General features: G+C 41.5%; 1 protein-coding gene across 1 annotated transcript in view; it reads left to right on the forward strand.

The window, feature by feature from the left end:
• ULK4 (unc-51 like kinase 4) overlaps positions 1-24,853 on the forward strand; it is a 282,751-nt gene that overhangs the window by 52,287 nt on the left and 205,611 nt on the right. The window contains exons 21-25 of the mRNA XM_080673858.1: positions 5,754-5,936; positions 11,852-11,979; positions 20,697-20,833; positions 22,407-22,528; positions 22,926-22,982. Of these exons, the coding sequence (XP_080529984.1) occupies positions 5,754-5,936; positions 11,852-11,979; positions 20,697-20,833; positions 22,407-22,528; positions 22,926-22,982 (627 nt within the window). The remainder of the gene's footprint in view (positions 1-5,753; positions 5,937-11,851; positions 11,980-20,696; positions 20,834-22,406; positions 22,529-22,925; positions 22,983-24,853) is intronic.

Here is a 24,853-nt window from a genome sequence, read left to right on the forward strand (position 1 = left end):
GCAATGACTTTCATGTTGCTAAATCCTGTGGGTATTTATGAATATTTTTTAGTTCTTATCTTAATTCACCTATGTAATTTTGAAGATAAAGGGCTAACAATCCGGCTCACAGAGTATTATTAAGCAAAGGATATATAGCATCACCTCTCTCTCTCTCTCTCTCTCTCTCTCTCTCTCTCTCTCTCTCTCTCTCTCTCTCTCACACACACACACACACACACATACATACACACCCTTCCCCCCCCCCCCCCACACACACACACCTGCTTCAGGAGCCATGTGAGTTTAAAATTACAAAACCTAATTACCATGTGAGTAATTATGGAGGAACCATCAGAGAGGTAGTCACAGAGTATGCCAGTGACTTCCTCCAGGCGTCTTGGAATTACATCTTGAGGCATCCATTTTAATCCTGGCCTTGAAAAAAACATCTGTCTTACTTTAATTGGGTTCATGTTCTCACGTCCATCTTTATATCTGCATGGTTTCTTTTCTTGGCTAGTTTTTTCCAGTTGTTCTCACCAAAGTCTTATTCTTTCTAGCCCTTTCTTCATCTGACACATTAAGCTTCATTTTTCATCTTGGGCTGCTGATGTTTCTTTCTTAGCATTCATCTAACTAATTTTTCACTGACATTTTGCCAATTATACAAAAAATGTCTTTTTTTCTTTTCTTTTCTGTCCTCTTATCCCCTCCCTGCCCCTATTCTTATGTCTTTAAATCTCTTGGTTGGAGGAGAGTGTGTGTAGTTTGAAAAAGTCTCCAAGGTGGTTTTAATATGGCATTCAAAAGACAAAGGAATGATTCTTAAATTTCTTCGGCAGTGATCCTGTCCATATAACTAATACGTACACAGCCTTCTCTTTTGAATTAGTCCGTTTCTCAGAGAGCTTTTTATTGAATAGAAATCCTGAAGGTAATGCAATGTTCTTTGGAAGCAAATTTTGAACTGGAACTATTCTTCCCAGTTTTAGAATGTCGTCTCAAACTCTATTTTAAAATAAATAAATACTTCAAAACCATACCACTTGAGATCTGATTTTTTTTTTTAAATTCAGAAAATACAAGCACTAATATGCTCTTAAGACTCCAAGAAATCCTGTACCAGTGCTTGATATCCAGAGCGACCAGTTCATGGAAAGCCTTGGGCTTCTGAGCAGCATTCTGAAGACCAGACCATTCTAGGCGCCCTTATATTGCTTTGAATACGCTTAGAAGTAGTCTTGAGAAGTCTCTTATCACGAAATGTGCCCATCGGGATTGGGTAGGGGTTTTATATCGATAGAAAGTCGGTTTTCTCGGTAGTGAAGTCATTGTTGGGAGAACCCTTAATTTGCTTGAAAAGTTCTGGCTGTAGAACGATCTTTAAGGACTCCATTGAAAATGTTCTTATTTTTAAATCCTTGGATTAGAAAATTAATGAAACAATTCTGTTTTGATTTTCTAAACAGCAATTTTCTTAGGATTATCACAAATGAATTTTTTAAACGTTCACTTTCCGAACCAGATTTGTTTTTAGTGAATTTATTTTTCCTGTTCCCGCTTCCAGATACTAGCTGCTACTTTTCTATGGAAACGGATACAGTGTGGGTTGTAGACGTGAAGAACCCTACTTTCATAGCTTCCAAACCGTGGCATCTAACTTAGCCACCTGTGACTCCCTCGGAAGAAAGAGGAGAGACTGAAAAGTTATTGGAAAGGTGTTCACAGTACAGTTTAGATCATGGAATTTCATTCTGATTTGGCTGCCTATAAATGAAGACAGATTTCTGGTGTAAGTTTGAAGTGGAGTCAGTGATTTATTTTTTCACCTTTATTGAGATACCAGAGGCCCAATGCACGAAATTCATGCACCTGGGGGCAGAGGGTCTCTCAGCCCGGCCTGTGCCCTCTCACAGTCCAGGAGCCCTCAGCGGACATCCTTAGCGCTGCCGTGAAGGCGGGAGAGGCTCCCACCATCACCGCTGCGCTCGCCAGCCCTGAGCCTGGCTTCTGGCTGAGTGGCGCTCCCCCTGTGGGAGGCACTGACCACCAGGGGGCAGCTCCTGTGTTGAGCATCTGCCCCCTGGTGGTCAGTGCACGTCATAGCAACTGGTCGTTCCGCTGTTCTGTCGATTTACATATTACTCTTTTATTATATAGGATAAGTGACATGTAACACTGTGTAAGTTTAAGGTGTACAACATGCTGATTTGGTCTTTAGAATAATAAAAGGGTAATATTCTGGATGTCCTTCCTGACCAAGCCGGGGCCAGAGGGAAGCCAGCCTGGGTCCCGGGTGCCTGCCAGTGGCCGGAGGAGGGAAGACCAGGTCCCGGGTGCCCGTGGGTGGCCTGAGGGAAGCCAGCCCGGGTCCCGGGTGCCTGCCAGTGGCCGGAGGAGGGAAGACCAGGTCCCGGGTGCCAGAGGGAAGCCGGTGCCGGCAGCCAGGGGAAGGAAGGCCTATTCTTGCCTGAATTTTCGTGCATTGGGCCTCTAGTATATTTTAAAATGATCACTACCATAGTGGTAGCTAGCACCTCCATCACATCAGGTAACTGTCATTTCTCTTTTGTGGTACAACATTTAAGATCTCTTCTCTTAGCAACTTTCAAATGTGTATCACAATATTATTAACTATAATCATTATGTTCTGCATTATATTCCCAGAACTCACTCATCTTAAAACTGGACGTTGGTGCCGTTTGACCAACATCTTCCCTTTTCCCCACCCTCTTACTCCCGACAACCACCATTGAGTTTCTGTGAGGTCAGCTTTTTAAGATTCCACATGTGAGTGATTTCATACGGTATTTGTCTTTCTCTGCCTGACTTATCTTACTCAGCAGAATGTCCTCAAGGTCCATCCATGTTGCCACAAATGGCGGGATTTTCATGTTTCTCACGGCTGAATAACATTCTATTGTATGTCGGGGCCACATTTTTTTTTCCCCTCGTCATCTGTTGCCGGGTGTTTAGGTTGTTTCCATACCTTAGCTATTGGAATAATGCTGCAATGACCATGGGAGTGCAGATATCAGTTTGAGATCCTGTTGTCCTTTATGAATGATTAAGACAGGACTTTTGTAAGGATCCTACTTGCTAATCAGTTCCATGAAGAAAGGGACACTTGTTTTTTTGTTGTTGTTTTTTTTTAGGGAACAGTATATATTTAGTGCTTTGCAAATGTTCATTTTTTCAGTATATTTGTTTGCTTAGTAACTTCAGAAATGGTAGTAAATGTATACATTATTAATAAAGTGAGCTTTTCCTGTAAATGCTTATTTCCTTGTAGTAATTTTAAAAACGTCTAGTGCAGTCATGGCATTGGAATGTAATTAAAGTCCTAATAAAATAATATGCATTTATTTGAAACATTTGAACAGTGCAGACTCTTGTCCTTTTTTTAAAAAAAAATATTTTTTAGATGTTTTTATTGATTTCAGAGACAGGAAAGGAGAGGGAGAGAGAGAGAGAGAATGATTATGAAAAGATCAATGAGAATCAATGAGAGAGAATAATTGATTGGTTGCCTCCTGTGTACCCACTGTTAGGGATTGAGCCCGCCACTCAGGCATGTGCCCTGACCGGAATCCAGCCGTGACCACGTGGTTCATAGGTCAGCACTCAACCACTGAGCCACACTGGCCGGGCGCCCTTTTTCTTTTCCTACCTCTCACCTCCGTGTCTCACTCCCCAGGACAGCGTTGGAGAGGGTCCTCTGCATTTTCACGGTTGCTGTGTGTGCTACCTGTTCCTTTCTGGTTGTCATAGGTCACATTAGCATTTTCATAAAGACTGGAAGTGTGGTTTGGCATAAAAGAAACACATCCACTTTAAACATGTCATTCTGGTGGAGACTGACTTTATGCCAACCAGCACTTGTTTTTCTTGTTTTATCAATAGGAATAACTTTTAAAGGAAGTTCATTCTTGGAGATAGAACAAATATTAAAATTTTTCCTGGGATGTTCAAGAAAATGAAAATATTTTTCAAAGTCTTTATCTTTCCTCTCCCTCCTGCCTGCTGTCCTTCCTTTTGACATGGTAATATGTCTAACAACTCATCTTTTACTTGATCTTTTCATAATAGCAATTCATCTTATACTTGACCTTTTCATAATCAAGGTTATAAATCCATTTTAAATATAAATCAGGAAGGAGGTTATGACATTAATTGTAATGAATGTTTTTGTAAAACTATTTCTGGCCTAAGTTTATTTCTCTCTGAAGTCTCCCATGGACACACGGAATATGACCATGCCTCTCTTTCATTTAAAACTTTTGAGGTCTTCCCTTTGCTTATGGCTGCGATTTTCAACCCTTTTCATCTCATGGCACACATAAACTAATTTCCAAAATTCTGCAGCACGCCAAAAAATATATTTTTGCCGATCTGACAAAAAATAGACACAATTTTGATTCACTCACACCGGACAGCTATTGTTGTGTTGGCTGTTGTCATCTTTTATTTGACAATCTAAGGACAAAAGGTCAGTGCCCCTGAATGAATAGTCAGGTATTGCATGTTCTAAAAATTCTTGCCACACACCGGTTTAAAATCGCTGTCTTACTACATACAACTAGATACAGCCGTGGGCAAACTACGGCCTGCGGGCCGGATCCGGCCCGTTCGGCTGTTCTATCCGGCCTGCGGAGCCGAAAGAGCGGAGGGTTCTCTTGCTCTCCCCTCCGCTCCTTTACTTTGAATTTATATTAGTTCACACAAACACTCCATCCATGCTTTTGTTCCGGCCCTCCGGTCCAGTTTAAGAACCCATTGTGGCCCTCGAGTCAAAAAGTTTGCCCACCCCTGGGCTAGAAGGTCCTAGCTTGGTAGGCCCTCTCTGGCTTCAGCCTACTTTTACAGATGGATCCTGTTTTCCTCTTTCCTACTCTCTGCCTCCCCTTCTCCCGAAGCAGGTTCTGCTTGCACCAGACAAATGCTCTTCCTCTCCCATCGCCATGGGAATCCTCATTCTCTCTCTCTGCCTAGAATTTTCCTCCCTTCCTTTCCCGCCGTCCATTTCCTACTTCCCCTGCAGGAACTGGCTCAGCATCACCTTGCTTAGGTAGCTGTGGCTGAGTTGCCCTTCCTGCCTTTCCAAGCATGATTACTGAGCCCACTCCTATTCCAACACTTACTACATTCTGTTAGTTTATTAATTACAGGTTTTATCTCTAACAGTTCATGAGCAATTTAGGAAAAGCTCAGGGGTCTGATAACCTCAGTTTGAATTCCAGCTTTGCTGCTTACTAGCATATGTTTTTGGGCAAGTGGCTTAAATATTTTATGCCTTAGTTTTACCGTCTATGAAATGGGGTTAATAATAATACCTTACTGACACATTGTTGGGAGAATTAAATGAGCTAGTCTGCAGATGCTCTCGGTGTTCTCCACATACTGCACAATAAATGTTAGATATATACTTTCGTGATTATTTCCCCAGCCCTTAGCTTAGTGTCTACAAAAGGGGGCACTTAATGATGTTCATTACTTAAGGGGAAGTTTTCCTATCTAGATTTAGGAATTAGTTTATCATCGTTAGCTCACCATAATTTATATGATTATTACTTTAAGAGCATCTAATGTTTTAAAACAACTTTAGTGTTCATTAGCAGCTGGATTATTGTTTTATTTTTAAATGTGTTGAAAATTTCCAACTCACTTAAGCCAAAAGCAGTGACGAAGGAGCGAGCTAAGTGCCTTCTACGCTGCACAGGCCTGGCTGATGCCCTTGGAGTGACTGACAGATCGGTCCCCTGTCTCCGCAGGCCCTGTGCAGGATCACTCGCCACTCCCCGTCCGCCTTCCAGAACGTCATCGAGAAGGTGGGCCTGACCTCGGTGATCACCGCCCTGGCCTCCGCCATCTGCAGAGTTCAGCAGTACCTGCTGACCTTGTTCACTGCCATGCTGTCCTGTGGGATCCACCTGCAGAGACTAATCCAAGAAAAGGTTTGCCATTCCCTTCACCTCGTACTCTGCCTTAAAACTGTTTTCTTCCACAGTGTTAGTGGACAAGGAATATCATCTCTGTAGGATTTATTTTTCATCTCAAGGGACCTTTTTGAACTTTGCCAAACCTGTGTACCATAGGCCGTTCATCTGAAGATGTTATGAGAGTCTTTCAGTGATTAAAATGGAAATGGCTCTGCCTGCTGGTCCCATGTCAGTAATGAAAAGCTAGAAAATGTCCTTTCTATACACGAGTATTTCTCATGCCTCCTCTTCCTTTCTTCCCCTCCTCTTTCTCCTTCTCCCCCTCCTCCTCCTCCTCTTCATCCTGCTCCTCGTCTTCCTCCCTGTCCCCCTCCTCCTCTTCTCCAACTTTTCCCCCATATCCTTTGTCTGCCTTAGGGAGGGGTCCCTTTCTATTCTGATCACTTTTATTCCTTTCCTTGTCTAAGTCTCTGCCAGTGCCACACACCCTTAGAGGCCCTTCCTCCTGTTTTTAACTTACTCCCCGTCTACTGCTTTGCTTTCCCGTTATTTTATGTACAGTAGTTTGTAAAATCACATCACAGACTGTAGAGCTCTGAAGAAGGCTCTGTAGGGTAGCCTTCCTCAAAATATCTTCTCTAGGCCCTGGCTGGGTAGCTCACTTGGTTAGAGCATCACCTGGATACTCCAAGGTTGCGGGTTCGATCCCGGTCAGGGCACATACAAGAATAAAAAAGTTTAAAAAAAGAGTCTTCTCCAGTCCTTGCTGAAGAGAGATCCCTGAGCTAGCATTGGCATCTTCTGGGAGTGTGTTGGAAACGCAGGCACCAGGCCCCACCCAGGCCCTACCCCGGGCCTGCCGATTCAGAATTGGCATTTTACTGAGGTCTCTAGGTAACGTGTTTTAACTTTATGTCCTAGAGTATTAGTGTTCAATTCAGTGAGGTGTTAACAGGTGAAAAAGTGGACCGTGGCTATATATACATTTGGAAAGTAGTGAGTTAAAAAGAGATTTTCAATGAGCAGACTTTCCCATTGTTTCATATGCTCATGTGTCTTACGAATCTTCGTGCAGTATTTTTATAACTTGTGGACCACTGATGACTTTCCGGAGGGAAATACTTGTCACATTGAGGTTTTGCAGAATGGTGAAGGTGACGCTGCTGAGTGTGAATGGACCCACTTACGTGTTTCCTGTGGTCCCTCTGCATTGCATGCAACACTTTCAATTTTGATTTTCATACTAAAAGTTAAAATGTCAATAGTTACTATTAATAATGGTCAGATTTGCATAGTAAACTTGGTCTGTGAAAGTCAGAGAGCAAGCCACTCCTTGCCTTTAATTAGTCTGATTTAGACTTTGCTGAGAGATGTGAGCTTCAGAGGAAGTATTTTTTCCAACAGTCTGCATATCTAATTTTTGCCACCAAGTTTTCCAAGTCATTAATGTTGTCAGTGTATTAGAAAAAACACCACTCAAGTAGTTTGACTGTGTAAATTGTGACAATAGAGGCTGAGAGTTTTAGCAGGGTTTTTTTTCCACCCGAGCACAGGCATGAATTAATTTAGTTTCAATATGATATTTCACAAGCTGGTCAAATAAGAACTTGGTAGTTGGGCTTCCCTGAGGTGTGGGATGTGTTGGGGAGATCTGGCGAGAGAAAGAAGGCCAGTGAAGCCGTATGTAGGCAGCAGGGATGAAGGGACATGGCAGGAGGTCAGGAGGTAGGAGAAGACTAAATAAAGTACTTACCTCCCTAAGGTAATCTCTTTAAAAATTTTGATATGTATCTTTCAAGTTCACATTTGTTGTAAATATATATATATATATATATATGTGCACATACACATACATTCATCTATTCCCTCCTTCCTGTTGCCACGCACACGTGCCCTTAGAATCTTTCTACAGAAATGGGATCAATTGTATATTGTTTGGTGATCCATACTTTTCCTATCGTTTGAATAAGTTAAAGCCAAGTAATGAGAATAAGGGTGATGGATAGTATGTTGTCCTAAACCTGCACTGACATATACACACAGAGGTTTATTCACATATAAATACAACTGTGTCTATACATACGTGTGTGTGTGTGTATGTATATAGGGAGAAGGGGAAAGTATGTGAATATTACACTTAACAAGACAACTGCTTTGTAATGAAATCACTGATGTGGCTTCAAAATATACACAAAAAGCTTATGTTAAGAACTCAGTGCAAGATTCTTGATGTTAGGAAATCGAAAGCATATGAAACTTCTGGAATCCCATTCTGCTGCATTTCAATTAATTGAGCTTAACAAACTCACATCAACTTAAGTTACATAGATTCAAACACCTGCCTCAGTCATTTTGTTCCTGGCGCCTGTGACTTTGAATGGACTTCGTAGCCTGATCAGTAATGCATCCTTTGGACTTGGTTTGCTTTGGGGGGGTCACTTAATGATATAACATGAATTTTTAAAGCCCTCCCGTATTCCACAGGTGAGTTTGTTCACGCTCCCCGATCAGAAGGCTTCCTTCTGAGTGCCATTGACGAAGATACTGCCTTTTAAGTTTTTTGCTTATTAATTTTGACAGTAGCCGCTGTCTCTCTCTATTTGTACAGTCTGGTTTGACTGCAGCCTTGCTTCAGGTTTAGCATTTGGACCAAGCAGCACAACAGTGATTAATAATAAACTAGAAGCCGAAGACCTCTGTTATTTGTAAGCACTGTGGAAGATCACTATGAAATTTCGTGCCTGCAGAATTTTGAAAAATCTGAATGCTAAGTTTACTAAGGTTTTATTTCTCACAAATCACTAGGCGTATAGGCTCAATGATTGCCAATCAAGCTTTTAAAATATGGTAATTAATTTATGCATACTAATCGGATTATGAGTGCATATTGAGATATTTTTAACTTGTCCTCATTAATAAATATATTCTACTAGAGACATTTTTTTACTTAGATACTTGGCTGAACTTCTTTAAGGAAAGTGTAATCCGAAAACCATTTTAGATTTAATCGGTACGGTTTTCATTGCCGTCAGTATGAAAATTGTGTCAGTGTAGTTATGCACGTGATTTCTTACTGCTTTTCCTTGAGGCTATTATCAGCGATGGCCAGGCTGTACTCCTTGATTTTCTCCTGTGACAGTTGATTGAAGCAGATCAGTTTCACTGCGTGAGATTTACAAGAGATAATTCTGAAGTTTTCTACCTCATCACTCTTTTCCTCCACCTCCTAATTTCCCCTTTATGATATGTGCTAGAGGGATGGCTCATCCTTTTGCTTAATTATGATAAGGATAACATTTTGTTTGTGGTGGATGCTTCCACTGTGTGGGCCCATTCCTAACATTTTGAATATTCCGTCCCACCATCTTTATGTTCGATAGATATGTCCATTCTGAAATCTGTCAAGTACCGTTTGAATGTTGGACATAAACTCGTCCTGCTGTGGTTTGGCTTACAGATGTAAATGGCTTCTGCTTTGTGTTTCCACATGCAATATGTAGGTGTACTGAGCTGAATGGCAGGGTGGATTTAAATCAAAGCTGAGTACACAGTGGATTGCGTGCCGAAGTGACCCGAGGTCATTTGTGCTTCTCTGAAGGTTGTTTTGATTAGTCATCTGTGGCATTAAACCTTGGCCTGCAGTCTATAATCTCCCCTCCTCAGGTGTTGTAAGAATAATACTATTCTAGAAGTGTGGTGCCATTGTGTAAGATTAAACACGGGGCCCTGGGCAACTAGTTGTAGGGAGGTGGTCAGTGCTGCTCATTCACTTTTTCTGAAGTGGCTAAATGAGAATTTATTTAGGGCATGAGATGCTTTTAGCTTAGATCCCAATGGCAGTCTGTAATATACTGAGTCTTCTTCAGAACCCAGTTTCCTTTATTTCTGGTATTTGCTATAGTTTGCCTTGTTGGTTTCACTCAAAATCCTACGTGTATTATTTTAATTTGCAAGATTCTTAGTAATGACTTAATCTCAAGGGTTGCAGCAACTATTGAGAATAGTTGAACATAATAGTCAACTTATAGGTGACTAACATAATCGTATTTGCTGTCATAGAAGCTCACTGCAGCTGCATCTTGTAGAATAGATGGAAGAATGCAAGGATGGATAAAGCCTCCTGCAGTAATTCAGGAAAGACTGTGCATTGAAATAAGGCATCGATGGTGGGGTGTTGTTCTCGCAGGAATTGGGAATCTATTAGACATGGGATGGAGGAGGGAGAGAAAGTCAAGATGCTCAGAATTCTAACTTTAGCTATTGGGTTGATGATCCTTGGAGTAGATCTCCTTTTGGTTAGTTGCTAAGTTTAATGTTGGATGTGTAATACAAACAATTGTGATATATCCTTCACTCATATTCACCAAAGGCTGACATTTTACCTTATTTGCTTTATAGTTTCTCTTTCTTTCTATCTCTTACGTGTGTGTTCTTACCAATTCTAAGATGCTGCCTTCAATTTTTTCACCGAATATTCCCCCCAAATAAGCCATGGATTTAAAAACCAAGTTAACATTAATTTAGCATTATTATTAGCTAATCTACAGACCTTATTCAGATTTTGCAGTTGTCCCAGCAGAACAAAACCTCCAGATCTTGAATTGTAGTCAGTTACCATGTCTTTTTAGTGTCCTGGACTCTGGAGTAGTTTTTCAGTCTTCGGCTAGTGGATGTTTGAATGGCTTTGGAAGTGTGTGTGTGTGTGTGTGTGTGTGTGTGTGTGTGCGTGTGTGTGTGTGTGTGAGAAGGGGTCATGTTGGTGTGGAAAACAGATTTGTGATCATGGTCCTTGGACCACAGAGTACACATTAGAACTGGAAGGTGACTGTGGTGAACCGGGCTGTCTACTGTCCATGTTCTGGAAAGGTGAATAGTTGACTAAAATAAGGTGGAAGCAGATCTGTTACTCAGGGAACCTTCGTGTTGATTCTGTTTTGAATAGAATGGTGATGAACTGGCTTATTTTTTTTTCCAGGAACTAGGTGAGACTGATGCATAGGTAGAGATACATAGATATATCTCCATCCTTCAGAGAAACATACACCTGACTGTGTACATCTGTGTACGTTCTTCCTGTCTGACAATATAGCACCCACTGTAAAGGCCCGTGGCATGGCAAAAAATCGAGCTGCTTACATTTGCCTTGGACACACTGTCACCGCTAGGTACTTGCCTCTGTGAAGGACTCTTGGGAATTTGTATTCCTGCTCTGCAGCCATCTTGGTGACAACACAATTCCATATTCTTGCCTACTTACATTCATTAACTGTGTGTGTGTGTGTGTGTGTGTGTGTGTATGTGTGTGTGTGTGTCTGTGTTTTCTTTTGGCATATTAATAGACACCTGAAATGATGTACAATCTCTTTGTTAGAAGGGAAAAAACCCTGTAATACTTGTCGGTACTTATTCTTCTGTTTTGCATTTTGCCTTTAATTACATAGGAATATATGTTTTCTCTTGTCTCATGTGTTGGGTATCATTTTTATTTTACGTCTCTAGGACCTGTGCATGTGCAGGTTTGCTCAGAGGCTCCTGTCTGCATGCAGTGATGGCCGCCAGTTCTAGTTACCATGGCCACACTAGCACTTGTATCTTTGAGTGGGTAAGAGGCAGGCTTTGCTGCCTGACTGGCCTGGATTTGAATCCAACTTTGTGAATTTGGGCAAATCACTTAACCTTTCAAGATTCATTTTCCTTTTTCAAAATAGGGAGAATATTGTCAACTTTTTATAGCTGGTTTTCAGGTTTAAATGAGATCGTACATATTAAAAATTTACTATAGCATCTGGCACAAATTAAGAATGCAGAAATGGTAGCTGATATTATTTTATTTCCTGCTTTCTGTTTGGTTATTATAATCCATTAACCTTGAGAGTTGACTGCCCTATTTATTTTCTGTTTTTTAAAACAAATGTTAATGTCTTCTACAGGATTTTGTCTCTACAGTTATCCGTTTGCTTGACAGCCCCTCAGCTTCCATTCGAGCCAAGGCCTTCCTGGTTCTTTTATACATTTTGATCCATAACCACGAGATGCTGCTGCTCAGCTGCCAAGCAAGGTATGACTTTCTCTGATGACTTCATCAGTGTCTTCAGATTGGTGCCTGTTTCATTATTTTTCAGCCTCTATGTATCTGGTATTGAGTTTTTTTCTCTGTTTTCTCAAGGGTTTAATATTTCATGTGCAGCCTCCGCTTGGAAACCCTGGAGACCAGGGAGGCTGTGAGACTGAAGCAGGTGGTGGGAACTAGCTGGCGTTTCCCAGGTCTGAGGACGACCCAAGGCAGGTGTGGAGGTGGCTCTGGCTTGCGTCTTTGGGAGGTATTCCTGGACCAGGGTCGTGGTGTAGTTTTCCTCATCGTAGGGCTCTGGGATGTGCAGTTGCCAGCCCGCAGCACAGCCTGGTGAAGTAGAGGAAGGAGCAGGGCAGGTTGGGAGTGTTAGGATGGGCAGGTCTCTCCCTCTCTGGGCTTCCCCTCCCCAGAGCCGTCCTGCATGTACCTGGTTCTCTCCACGCTCGATGCTTCCTGAGTAGCATCTTCTGAACTGTCCAGTCTATATGCACTGTTGAACCCCTGAGAGACCTTAAAAACATGGTCTAATATCTGTTTCTCAATCTAGCATCTTAATTATTATAGAATGTGGAAGAGAGCCTGGTGTTGTTGAGATGGATCTCGATTAGGGATTGGCAGACTTTTTCTTGTGAACAGCTGGAGAGTAAATATTTTAGAATTTGTGCATCAAGAGGCAAAATTGTGAATATTATGTAGGTACTTACATAACAAGAGAGAAAACAAATTGATTATATATATATATATATATATATATATATATGTATATATATATATATATATATTCAGGTATAATGAGAAGAATAGAATTTTTTTTTTTTTTTGGTGGGTGGGGAAACAGAACATTTTGCTTAATTAGGGGTCAAAGTTAATATCCCCCTCATCAAAGCAATGACAAGTGTTCATAATAGTGCTGATCTCTAATGTAGTTTTATGATTTCAGAGAGGAAGGGAGAGGGAGAAAGAGATAGAAACATCAATGATGAAAGAGAATCATTGATTGGCTGCCTCCTGCATGCCCCGCACTGGGGATTGAGCCCACAGCCTGGGCATGTGCCCTGACTGGGAATCTAACCATGGCCTCTTGGTTCATAGGTTGACATTGAACCACTGAGCCATGAGGGCCGGGCATTTCTGTGCTTTAAAAAATAGTATGTCCAGGGATTTTTAGTTATTAAGATGGGGACTTGAGAGGATTGGGGTTGCACCAACTAGGCAGAACTAGAAATCCAAAGTCACTTTTGAACATGGCTCGTGGAAATGTGAACAGATCCAACTTTTTGGAAAGTAACTCAGAAACACTTGTGACTATTAACACTACCCATCACTTTGGTTCTAACAGGCCTGCCTTTGATATTTAGCTGCTAGAAATAGAGGTATGAATTGTTTAGGAAATATGCATGATGGTATCCAATGTAGCATTGTTTCTAGTGGTCAATATCTGGAAATATAATTCATGTCCATTGATATTGAAATACTTCAACAAATGATGGCATAGCTAAACTAGAAGTTGCTGTCTCATTTGATTAACTTGGAGGGATGTTCATTATATATAGGTAAGTTTAAAAAATGAAAGGACAGTTATAGTATATTAACTAGAGGCCTGGCGCACGAAATTGTGTGTGGGTATGGTCCCTAGGCCTAGCCTGCGATCAGGGCCATCTTGCACCAACCACCCTGGTTCCCCCTTCGCCATCCGGCGATGGGAGCCTGATGGCCAGGGCAAGGACTGAGAGGTTGGCCGTTGCTGCCCTCTTGCCAGCCCCATCCCTGCACTCTGTGTGTGGGGTGACCCGTGGGGCAGGGGCCTTGGCCTGGCGCCGCCCACATCCCTCGCCACCCACCCTGGTTCCCGTTCGCTATTGGTGATCAGAAGCTGCCGGCCGGGGAAAGGACCGAGAAATGGTCAGTGCACCTTATAGTGACTGGTCAAGCGGTCATTCTGGTCGTTGTGCCGTTATGGTCGCTGGGCTTTTATTATATAGGATTATGAAGTTATTTTTAGAAAATAACAAAAATGGCAAAATTCTTCTATTTGTGTGTATTTGTATAAAATTTTATTTTTAAAAACCTGCATGGAGAGATATACATGCAGGTTATCTGAGGAGGGTGGGATGTGGATATTATGTATCTTAATTCATTTTTAGTGTTATTACAGTAAGTACATTTCACTCCTGTAATTAAGAAAAATATTTAATGAAGCAACAAACAAACTCCTTAAAACTAAAATAAATATTAGCAATAGGTACCAGTCAATTTTGAAGGAGAACCCCTAAGGCAGTCAAAGCTCAAATTTTTTAGACTTTGTAGATTAAATTCAGTAATAAAATTACTCCCAGACACACACAGGCAGCCAGTACAGACTATGCAAAGATGGTTTCTATTTGTTCCTTTGTGCTCTGCAGCCCACGTATTGGTTGGTAGGCACATAAAATGCAAGGTTGAATATAAAAGTATGGAAAAGAGAGGCAGACTCAGGCCAGAGAGATGTTAAAAGTCTCTGTGATGAGATTATATGGAAAAATGTTCTCCGCTCCTTACTTGTCTCCTGAAACTCCACTTGCCACTGGAGTTCTGAGCTTACCACGTGCTGCCGTGTGCCTGAGACCCAAAAGCTCACATCAGGAGCCCACCATAACCTTTGCTACATTATGTAGATATTTTTCCTGCTTACCACCGTCACCATCGGCCTTTTATGTATTAAATTTCAGCACATTTTTTATGATGTCAGCTCGCAAGTCTTTCTAGCATGGCGGCAGTAAAATGGAGCTGTCAGAATCGGATAAAAATGATATGGCCCCAGAATGTCCACCTATTACTTCAAATGGCTTCATGCTCATACTGAATATGGCAGGTGATAAAATAGGGTCCTGTGTGTCTCTAGAAATGGTAACCCTTTTAGAGGATGAATAGGCTTTTACATCTATTGTATGGGTTTGCTGCGAGCCTGACATGCCAGTGCCTCCTGATGGATCAGGTCTTCCTAGAGGTTTTGCCCCCTCCATAACATTGCTGCTAATATGGTTATGAGTGAAAAAAAAAGAACTGCTTTGATCTTAAAAGAACAATTAAAAAAATATTTACCCTATGTGATTGGTTAACTGTGTGGGAAAAAATTATCTTCTCAGCTTACACCATACGAAAGTCAATTCCAGATGGATTAAAGAATTATGTACCAAAAGAAACTATAAACAGCTGGAAGAAAAAATACGTTTAAATATGGGTAAGGACAGCTTTTCTGAGTAGAAACCATAATGACAGAAACCATAAAAGGAAATTCTGAGAGTTTGGGGCTATATATAGATCAGATACTTTTATATTTCCCCAAAATCATAAATCAAAAATCTCTTGCTTATAAAATCTGTACATTTTTGCATTATATATAACAATCTATGTACTGTAAAGAGATTTATAAAGATGTGAACAGATATTCAGCCTCATTAGTAATCAAAGAAATGCAAATTGAAATAAGCAAATATTACTTCTACCCATCGTAATATCAAATTAAGACAAGAAACTATCAATATCTTATGTCCAGTTGGTGGGACTAACTTTTTGAGGGCATTTCCAAGTGTGTATCAGGAATCCCTCTGATCCAGCAGTCCACTGACATAAATAACCTTGAATTACAGGTTTGTGCATTGGCTGAGGATGTCAGGTGCCTGGAAGATCTGAACCTGCCTTTTCTTGGTTGCAAGGTTTTCATTAACTTTATCTATTAGATAAGGAAGAACTTGGAGGCTCTTCAGAGACTCCCGTGGGTTCTGGTTGCCCCTGTCTGCACTATTTGGCAGCAATCCCCTTTTCTCTTGGTAATCATGATCACTCTTATCCTGGAGAGTAACCTTCTTCATTCCCCCGATTGGATTGTTGTGTCCTCTGGTGGAAACGTTCCTTCCTGGGAACCAGTCAGCGGAGCTCAGGGTCATGGAGGCAGGAAGGAAAACCCTGGGAGCGGGTTGTTAGATGTAAGAGCGACAGGTGGCCACTCCCACTTCTACCCCTTGGTTACCAGACCTGTGTTTAGACTATGGAAGAGACCAAAGCGTATGTTTTGCTTGCCGACTCGGAACATATGCTTCATTGCTGTAAGATAGAGCCCAACTTTTCATTGTGTTTCCCAGTTGGCACTGTGACTGAGTGGTCAGGAAGCCATTTCTTCTTTCAGTCAAGCTAGGCTCTTCTGAAGGGATACTTGCAAGATGAGTGAATTTCATGGGCCGGAGCGTGTTACCATACTTCTTTCGCTATCAGTAAGTTCCTTGATCAGGTATCTATTTATGTTGATCACCATGATAGTAAATGAGTTAGGTATTAAGTCTATACTTAGTGGTGCTAAGCCTCGTGCAATGGAAATTCCAAAAAAATATGTTTCTTTTGGAACCCTGTTGAATATATAAATCTTTTAGGAATTTGATGAAATATACAAATATCCCTCTGTGACTGTAGATATCTAGAAAATTGTGGTCCACTTAGTTTATTTATTTGTTACTGTTGTTACACATATGTACTTACAATTCCATATATAAGATAATGTATTACTTTAAAAACAAACAAATAAAATAATGTATTGCTTTAGGATTTTTTATTATTACATTTCATAAAATATATTTATTTCAACTGTCCACGTACACCTTTTTAAACTGCTTTATTGAAATGTCACCACAGAGTTTGACACCAGTTCCTTGCGTTTGTTCTGCGTCACCTGATACAGTATTTCAGAGTATACCTTCTCCTTTTTGCATTTAAATTGTCTCTGAGATAGCACTTTCCACCACTGTATGATGCTTTCACCGAAAGTTTTATCGGAACCACAAGTTCTTTTTTTACAGTAGACAGTTGTCTTAGGCATTTATTTTGTTTATTTGTAATGTACACAATTTGATGTGATTACATATCAAGTGGATAAGTATTTTTTCAGCACTCCTCGTTGTTGGTTTTTTGTGGTGGGAAGGTGTGGCTGACTAGCCTAACTATCCTTTACCAGAAACTAGACGTCTACTGTCTTCTTTCTTGAAGTCTCTCTCCTGGGCAGCGTGGCCACTCTTTGGTTTTCTTCATTCTCCACCAGTCGCTCATTCTCCATTTCTCCTGCTGGTCCTTTTCCCTCTGTCAGCTTGTGTAGTAGTGGTTCCAAGGCCTGGTCCCGAGCCTTGTACTCCCCGGTGACCTCATCTAGTTCAGTGACCTTAAACATCATCTGCTCAAGGAGCACTTTCACATTAATGCCACCAGCCCAGACTTTCCCTGTGAGCTCAGACTTGCACATCAGCTGCCAACACGCCATCGACACTTCTCTGTCTAATAATGGCTTTTGTGCCGCAGGCGTGTTATTCCAGTGATCTTCACCCATCTCAATCAGTGGCAGCTCTGTTCTTCCTGTTGGTCAGCTGCTTGGAGTTACTCTTGGTTCCTTTCTTTCTTTCATGTCCAATCAATAGCAAGTCTAATTACTTATTCCTTACGAAGACATCCAGTATCTCATCAGTTCAGACCCTTCCCATACTACCACCACAGTTTCTCACCTGAGCGGTTACAGTTGCCTCCTAACTGGTCTTCCTGTGTTTCTGTGGTCTGTTCTCACAGTCTCCAGAGTGCTGACTTGAACCACAGATCAGGTCAGGCCACTCCTCCCTTTTGGGGGTAAAATATAAGGTTCTTACCACGGCCTACAAGGTCTTACAAGGGCTAGATCCCGGTTTGCTCTCTGATCTCTTCCTTCACTGAGCTCCAGCCACATAAAAACACACCACTCATAGCCTTGCCTTTGGGATATTGTGTGTGCCTCCCGACTGCCTGGAATGTGTGGCCCTCGCTTCTACATATTCCCAACCTCTGTTTACAGGACTTCCTGCCAGAGGGCCTTCTCTGACCTGTGACTAATTGTCTTACTCTTCTTTAATCTTTGCTATAAGGCTTATCATCACCTTAACTATTTTCCTAGGTATTTATTTGTTAATTGCCTATTTCTTCCCCCTTGAATTTGCATTCCATGAGCAGAATACCCATCCACTAGAAAAATGCTGAGCATGCAGTGGACACTGCAAATATTCATTAAATGAATGGATGAGATGTCGTCATTCTTGTTGTCACTGAGCTCATTTTACGATAGGTGCTGCCCTGGGGTAGGTACTAGAGGGATAAACAAGTATAGGACATGGCACATTTGGCCACAGAAGCATGGAGATACAGCAGGAGGACATTCTAGAAGGCAGGGAGGGAAGCATACAGGTGGATGTGTGTGGAATGAGCATAAGGATTCCTTTAGAGACGGGAGTAAGACAATTGTGGTCCAGTTAGTGGGAATGAATCCTGGAGGAAAATGGGGGTGGGGAGTAAATTGGGAAACAATCCTGGGGAGAAGTCATCCTATTAAAGGCAATGGAGGCAAAAAAAGAAGAAGGGATCTTATTTATTTGTGGTCTGCTTGGATTACTGTTCAGATTGTTGATCTTTTTAACTTGATACCCTTGTAGGACACCAAGAAATATGTGCAGTTTGGTTATAGAGCAATTGTAAAGTGTTTATGGATACTATGCTCAAATGTTCCCATATTTTATTCCTTTCGTAGACTGTGAATCTTTTAGTAACTAATGTGCCCTTGTCGGTGAAGTGAATTTATTCTATAGCTTGTGTAAAAACGTTCTGTAATGGGAAGGCATTGGGAGAGCATCCCAGCAGGAAGAAATGGAGCATCATTCTAGAGTTTGTTTCATGTTGTTAGGGATCCCATCAGTCTTTTATTTCTCCCAGCAGAGCCCATGGATATTTCCTCACGTGTGAACAGCCTGTACTAGTGTTTGAAAACTATTCGAGTAGCTTTTGCCTTAAAGATATATTTTTTTTAAATATATTTTATTGATTTTTTACAGAGAGGAAGGGAGAGGGATAGAGAGTTAGAAACATCGATGAGAGAGAAACATCGACCAGCTGTCTCCTGCACAACCCCTACTGGGGATATGCCCGCAACCAAGGTACATGCCCTTGACCGGAATCGAACCCGGGACCTCTCAGTCCACAGGCCGACGCTCTATCCACCGAGCCAAACCAGTCAGGGCTTAAAGATATTTTAAACTCCGATAACTAAGCTGCACGTTATTAAATTTTGTCATAGGTCATTTAAATTTTAGAGAAAAATACGACTCCTTATAGACAAGTGAGAATTTACTTTTTCATACTCTGCCAATCTTGGATTTCACTTATGAAATAGTGGAGTCCTATTTCTTTGGTTTACTCATTACTCAAGTCGTTTTGTGGTCAGATTCTTTAAGCAGTACTGATACATTTCTGCTGATTTAGGCACATTTTCTCTGCATTTGACCAATGTCATATATTCGTTAGAGTGTGGCCTGGGCTGCCATCTGCAACTAGAACAGAGGATGCTAACCGGCTTACATGGCACTTAAGATTTTTGATTTGGTTTTATCCCCATGTGTTCACACATAAGGCTCCAAATAATAATAACCAGAAAGGCAAAACCATGAATAAATAAATCTGCTAAGAGAGCCACAAAGATTCTAAGGGTTAAGATTTCAGTACCCTTTACATGTATTTATTATGTGTGACCCACCTCTTTGCAGTTGGCAGTGGGAGCTGGTTGGAAGTTCTCCCTGAGAAGTAGCAGTTGGCTGGGATGAGTGCGAGAACAGAGCTGGGAGATGGATGACGGCCAGGGAGGCCAGCAAGGAAGCCGTTGCACAGGGGCCTCTGCCTGATGCAGTCCGCGGGCTCTGTGCCTTTAGAGCAGGGGTCCTCAAACTTTTTAAACAGGGGGCCAGTTCACTGTCCCTCAGACCATTGGAGGGCCGGACTATAGTTTAAAAAAAAAACTATGAACAAATTCCTATGCACACTGCGGGCCCGGGACAAGTTGGCTGCTAAGCAGGACAGGCAGCGGCACCCGGCGGGCCGGATAAATGTCCTCGGCGGGCCGCATGTGGCCCGCGGGCCGTAGTTTGAGGACCCCTGCTTTAGAGCGTTGAGGGGAACGGGAAGACGACTGGTGGGTCCAGCAAAGGGGAAGGATATGGGCCTAAAACTTGTAAACGGCAGCCTGAGCATCTAGAGTGATGGCCCAATATGATCCCGCGTGCTGGGGTGGACACAGTTGGTTCAGAAATTGATATTAAAGGGATGCCAGTGGTTTGAAGAAGAAATACGTTTATTAAAAGGCAGATATCATAAAACTACTGGACAAAAGGACATGTGAAACCCGGTGATGGGACGAAACTCTTTCTTTGGATTTATGTACACGATTTACTAAAGGAACTGGAATTCATGCAATTGGCCCGAGGTTCCAAGCAAGTTGAATACGTTGACTACCGATGACAAAGTGCAGGCAACTTGTGGTTCTACTTTGAATCTTCGAAACTCCAAGCACCATCTTCTGTCCAGATGCCTTTGTTTGCCTTTCACTATCATCTGGGGAATGTGGTTTCTTTTCATGGGCCAAGGGCAGATGACGTCACAGGGCCCTGTCTTGTCATACACTGGCAGAGATACCAGTTGTCTTACTTTCTTTCTGCAGAAATGTGAGATTTTTCTGAGGCCCAAATGGGCTGCGCCTGACATGTTGCTACCAATCTGAATGCCAACGTGATTGGGTCTGCCCGCCCCCTGGAGACATTGCCTTGGCGGCATCTTCAGACAGATGCCATCAACTCCTTTATCCTGAGAGGTGACCTGGTGCTCTCTTCTGTTTGCAGACTGGTGATGTACATCGAGAGAGACAGCAGGAAGACCTCCCCAGGCAAGGAGCGGCAGCAGAGCGGCAGCGAGTGCCTGTCCAGATGCTTGGACCTCCTCATCCGCCACATCGTGCAGGAGGTGCCGCGCCTCCTGGGTAAAGCGCAGTCCCATCCTCAGGCCCCTTGCTGCTCACCTTGCTGTGACTTGGCTTTTCAGCGTCGCCCCCTTTTTGTTCTCGCTGGTGTGCTATTGCAGGCGAGTGAGTGACACTCTGCCTTGAATGTGTAGTTTCAAGATCTCCACGTGCCATACCTGTTTTCCTAGTTATTTTGCATCAGTGAGGTGACTGAGGCAAGGAGCCCGCTAAAGGTTATGTTGGGGTGTCATCGATAGTAAATGGGTGGTTTTGAAAAATAAGTAAAAGAAAAGCATTTTAATTGCTCAAAATTGGACTTATACTCTTATTTTGGGTAGCCTTTCTCAAATTTCTCTCTGCTTAAAAAACTGCTCTTTTAGATGAGAACCACAGATTGATTTATTGTTAAAAGGACTTAGGAATGCATAAACATTAACATTTAATAGTAAAGGCTTTCAATATTAAAATTTAAAATTTGCTATAGTTTGAAAAATTAAAAAATATCTAATAATGATGTGCAAAAGATGTTTATTACAGCTAATCCCTTACATCATTGTTATTTGCAGAAATTAAAATCTAAGGGATGTTTACATTTAGTTTAAATCCCATTCCATGCTTTTGCAGCTCATGTAGCATGAAACCAGGAATGTTTATTGCTAAATTGATCCCACCCATTATGGTAAAATAGACTCTGAAATTCATGATATGAAGTCAGAGTAATGGAAATATCTTCATGGCTGAATGATATGCCTCTTTGCTTCTTACTGATACTTTGGGAGATTTTTTTTATATTTTTTAAAATATATTTTATTGATTTTTTTACAGAGAGGAAGGGAGAGGTCTAGAAAGTTAGAAACATCGATGAGAGAGAAACATCAATTCAGCTGCCTCCTGCACATTCCCCCCTGGGGATGTGCCCGCAACCAAGGTACATGCCCTTGACCGGGATCAAACCTGGGACCCTTCAGTCCGCAGGCTGACTCTCTATCCGCTGAGCTAAACCAGTTAGGGCTGGGAGATTTTTTGCCTGTTAATGACTGAAAATAGAGCATTTCAAAATTTGTTTTGGATTGTAACCTTTCTTTAGTCTTCAGTTTGAAGGCTTCGTGAGTCTAGTTTCTTACTACTAGACTCATTCTGTTTAAGATATGATGATAAGGTTTAAATATCCACAATACAAGCTTTATTTGTTATTGGACTTATCATCCAATGAGAAGTTTTATGAATTGATCTGTTTTTATTTCCATCTATTCTATTATTGGAAATTGTGATCTGTAATCTATTCACTTATCTTTAATATATTTTTCTGTTTACCAAAGTAATAGGTGCTTATGCTTGAAATTTGGAAAACACACACACAAAAAAGGGAGGAAAATTATTTCTAAAACCCCCACTCTACCATGCTATTTATAAACTCAGATTTCTAGTGAGAGATTTAGAAGCCACAGCTTTTTGTTATAGTGTCAGTATTAAGTAATATCTCAGCTTCTGTCCACTTCATTTATTGTAGAGGTTCATTCCCTCAGCAGTCTTATTAGTTTTCCAGCCATGACTGGTGGTCCCTGAGTATCCGTGATCTTCACCTCTGCAGGTGACATTCTCGCCGCCCTGGCTAATGTGTCTGGTCGTAAACACCCGTCAACAGTTCAGGCGAAGCAGCTGAAGCTTTGTCTCCCCCTGATGCCCGTGGTGCTTCACCTCGTCACCTCCCAGGTATGATCTTATCCAGAGAAAAATAATATGACTGCGACTCCCTTCTTTTTTAAGAATATATGTTTTTATTGTTTTTTGTTTGTTTTTTAGAGAGAGAGGAAGGGAGAGGGAGAGAGATAGAAACATCAATGAGAGAGAATCATTGATCGGCTGCTTCCTGCATGGCCCCTACTGGGGAGTGAGCCCACAACCCTGGCATGTGCCCTGATGGGGAATCGAACCAGCAACCTCTTGGTTCATGGGTCGACTTTCAACTACTGAGCCACACCGGCGGGGCTGTGACTCACCTTCTGTGTAAACTGGAGCTGAGAAACGCCAACTCAGACAAAACATGTTCATTTTTTTCCCCTTGTACGTGACTTTCAGGATCTAATCTATGGAAACTCTCACCACACAGGTATTTCGACCTCGAGTTGTAACAGAAGAGTTTCTTTTCAGTTACGGAACCATTCTTGTGAGTAACACTGAATTTTTCATGTCCCTAATAAAAATGTGGCTGTCTCTACTGTTGGTGGAATTTGGTGTCGGAATGAGATAATTTAAAAATTCTCATGGTATTTATTTGTCTCTAGGGAAGCGACCTTTTTCTGTTTTTATCTGTTGACTGTAATAAAATTTGACATTTGGAGAAAAATACATTTTCTCCTGATAATGTATGTTGTTCACAGACAGCCCAAGGTAGGGTAAGTAAGTCCATAGCAAACACTTTTATCCACTTTGGTATTACACATTATGAGAAAATGTTAAATAATAAAACTGGTGAAAAGGGAATGCTGGGGATATATTGTCATTATTATTTACATTGGCTTACCTTGCCCAGTCATGTGCAGTCACTTTTTATGATGGCACTTCTCTAAGTTAAGCTTAATTTAACTTTTTCTTTAATTTTGATGAGATGGGTAGCAATGGAAAACAAATCAGTGTGCTATCTTTCATTCCAGTTTTTGCTCACAAAACATACTCTTTGTGTTCAGATTGTGGCCGTGAATTATGTTATCTTTTGCCCTTCCTGGCAGCGTTAGTGTTAGTGTGTGTGTGTGTGTGTGTGTGTGTGTGTGTCCTCCACAAAATGGGGAGCTTTTCAGAGGGAAAGCTAAGCATTTGTCACGGAGCTTCTCCACTTTTGCTTTGATGTTTATAATGAACACTGAGCTGAGATTTTTCAAAATGCTGCAGAGGTGTCTGTTAAATGAAGCAAACATCTCAAGGTTATTGTTTTTTTTTTTTTTTTTTTGAATAAAAAAAGGATTGTCACCCACAAGTGAGAATATAACTTTCTAGAAGGTCCATCATAGGGTGAAGAATGATGTTTTGAAGTACAGATGTTGAGCGCAGGTCACTGACTTTTAGTAAGAAGTGTGTAGGCAATGCGGTGGTCAGTTTCACATCTTTATCACTCTAGCGCCTCGAATCCAAATTCTACAAAGTACATAATTTTTGTTATACACTCCTAAGTTTGCAAATGATTAGAACTTTGTTTACCACCTTCTTTAATTTGCTCTTCAATCTGCTTCTGTGTACAATATGGGTGTCATCGTAGCATGACTATAATTCTGTATTTATAATCCCATTGCACTCCATATCAGTGCGTGAAAAGAGTAGTTTTGCTTGTGGAGCCCACCTTGGAATATTTTGGCACCGTGTTTGTTTGGGACAGGTGTAGCGGTCCCTGTGTTCCTTCTCTTATTTTTTTCTCAAGGGTGGTACTTTTCGCTGCCTGCATTCCCTAAGTACACTTTAGTTTTCAGAGAACTACCAAGTGTCTCCAACATGAAGGTCTTTATGGACCTCCAGGGATTACATGCGTTTTGGGGGAGAACTCATCTCCATGTAATTCAGAAACAAGGGGGGAGACACAATGAGGAAAGGTCTCCTAACCTTCTCTCAGATGTGGGTGTACTCTATGAGGGTGGGGGTATTCTGTAGGGGCTTCTTCAGGGAGGCCCTTTTAAGGAATGGAAAATAACTTACTTGGCCCTACCTGGTTTGGCTCAGTGGATAGAGCGTTATCGGTCTGCAGACTGAAGGGTCCCTGGTTGATTCTGGTCAAGGGCATATGCCCAGGCTGTGAGCTCGATTCCCAATAGGGGGCGTGCAGGAGGCAGCTGATCAATGATTCTCTCTCATCATTGATGTTTCCATCTCTCTCTCCCTCTCCCCTCCTCTTTGAAATCAATAAAAATATATTAAAAGAAAAGCAAGTAACTTACTTGGTTCAAAGATAATTATGATATTGGAAAATTTTTATCAGTTTTTTTCCTTGTAATGACACTCAGGTAGAGGGAGTAGGCCAATAAAATGGAAAAAGATCTTTTAGCTCTCTTC

Source organism: Plecotus auritus (genome assembly GCF_963455305.1).
Source record: "Plecotus auritus genome assembly, chromosome: 6".
Classification (NCBI taxonomy): domain Eukaryota; kingdom Metazoa; phylum Chordata; class Mammalia; order Chiroptera; family Vespertilionidae; genus Plecotus; species Plecotus auritus.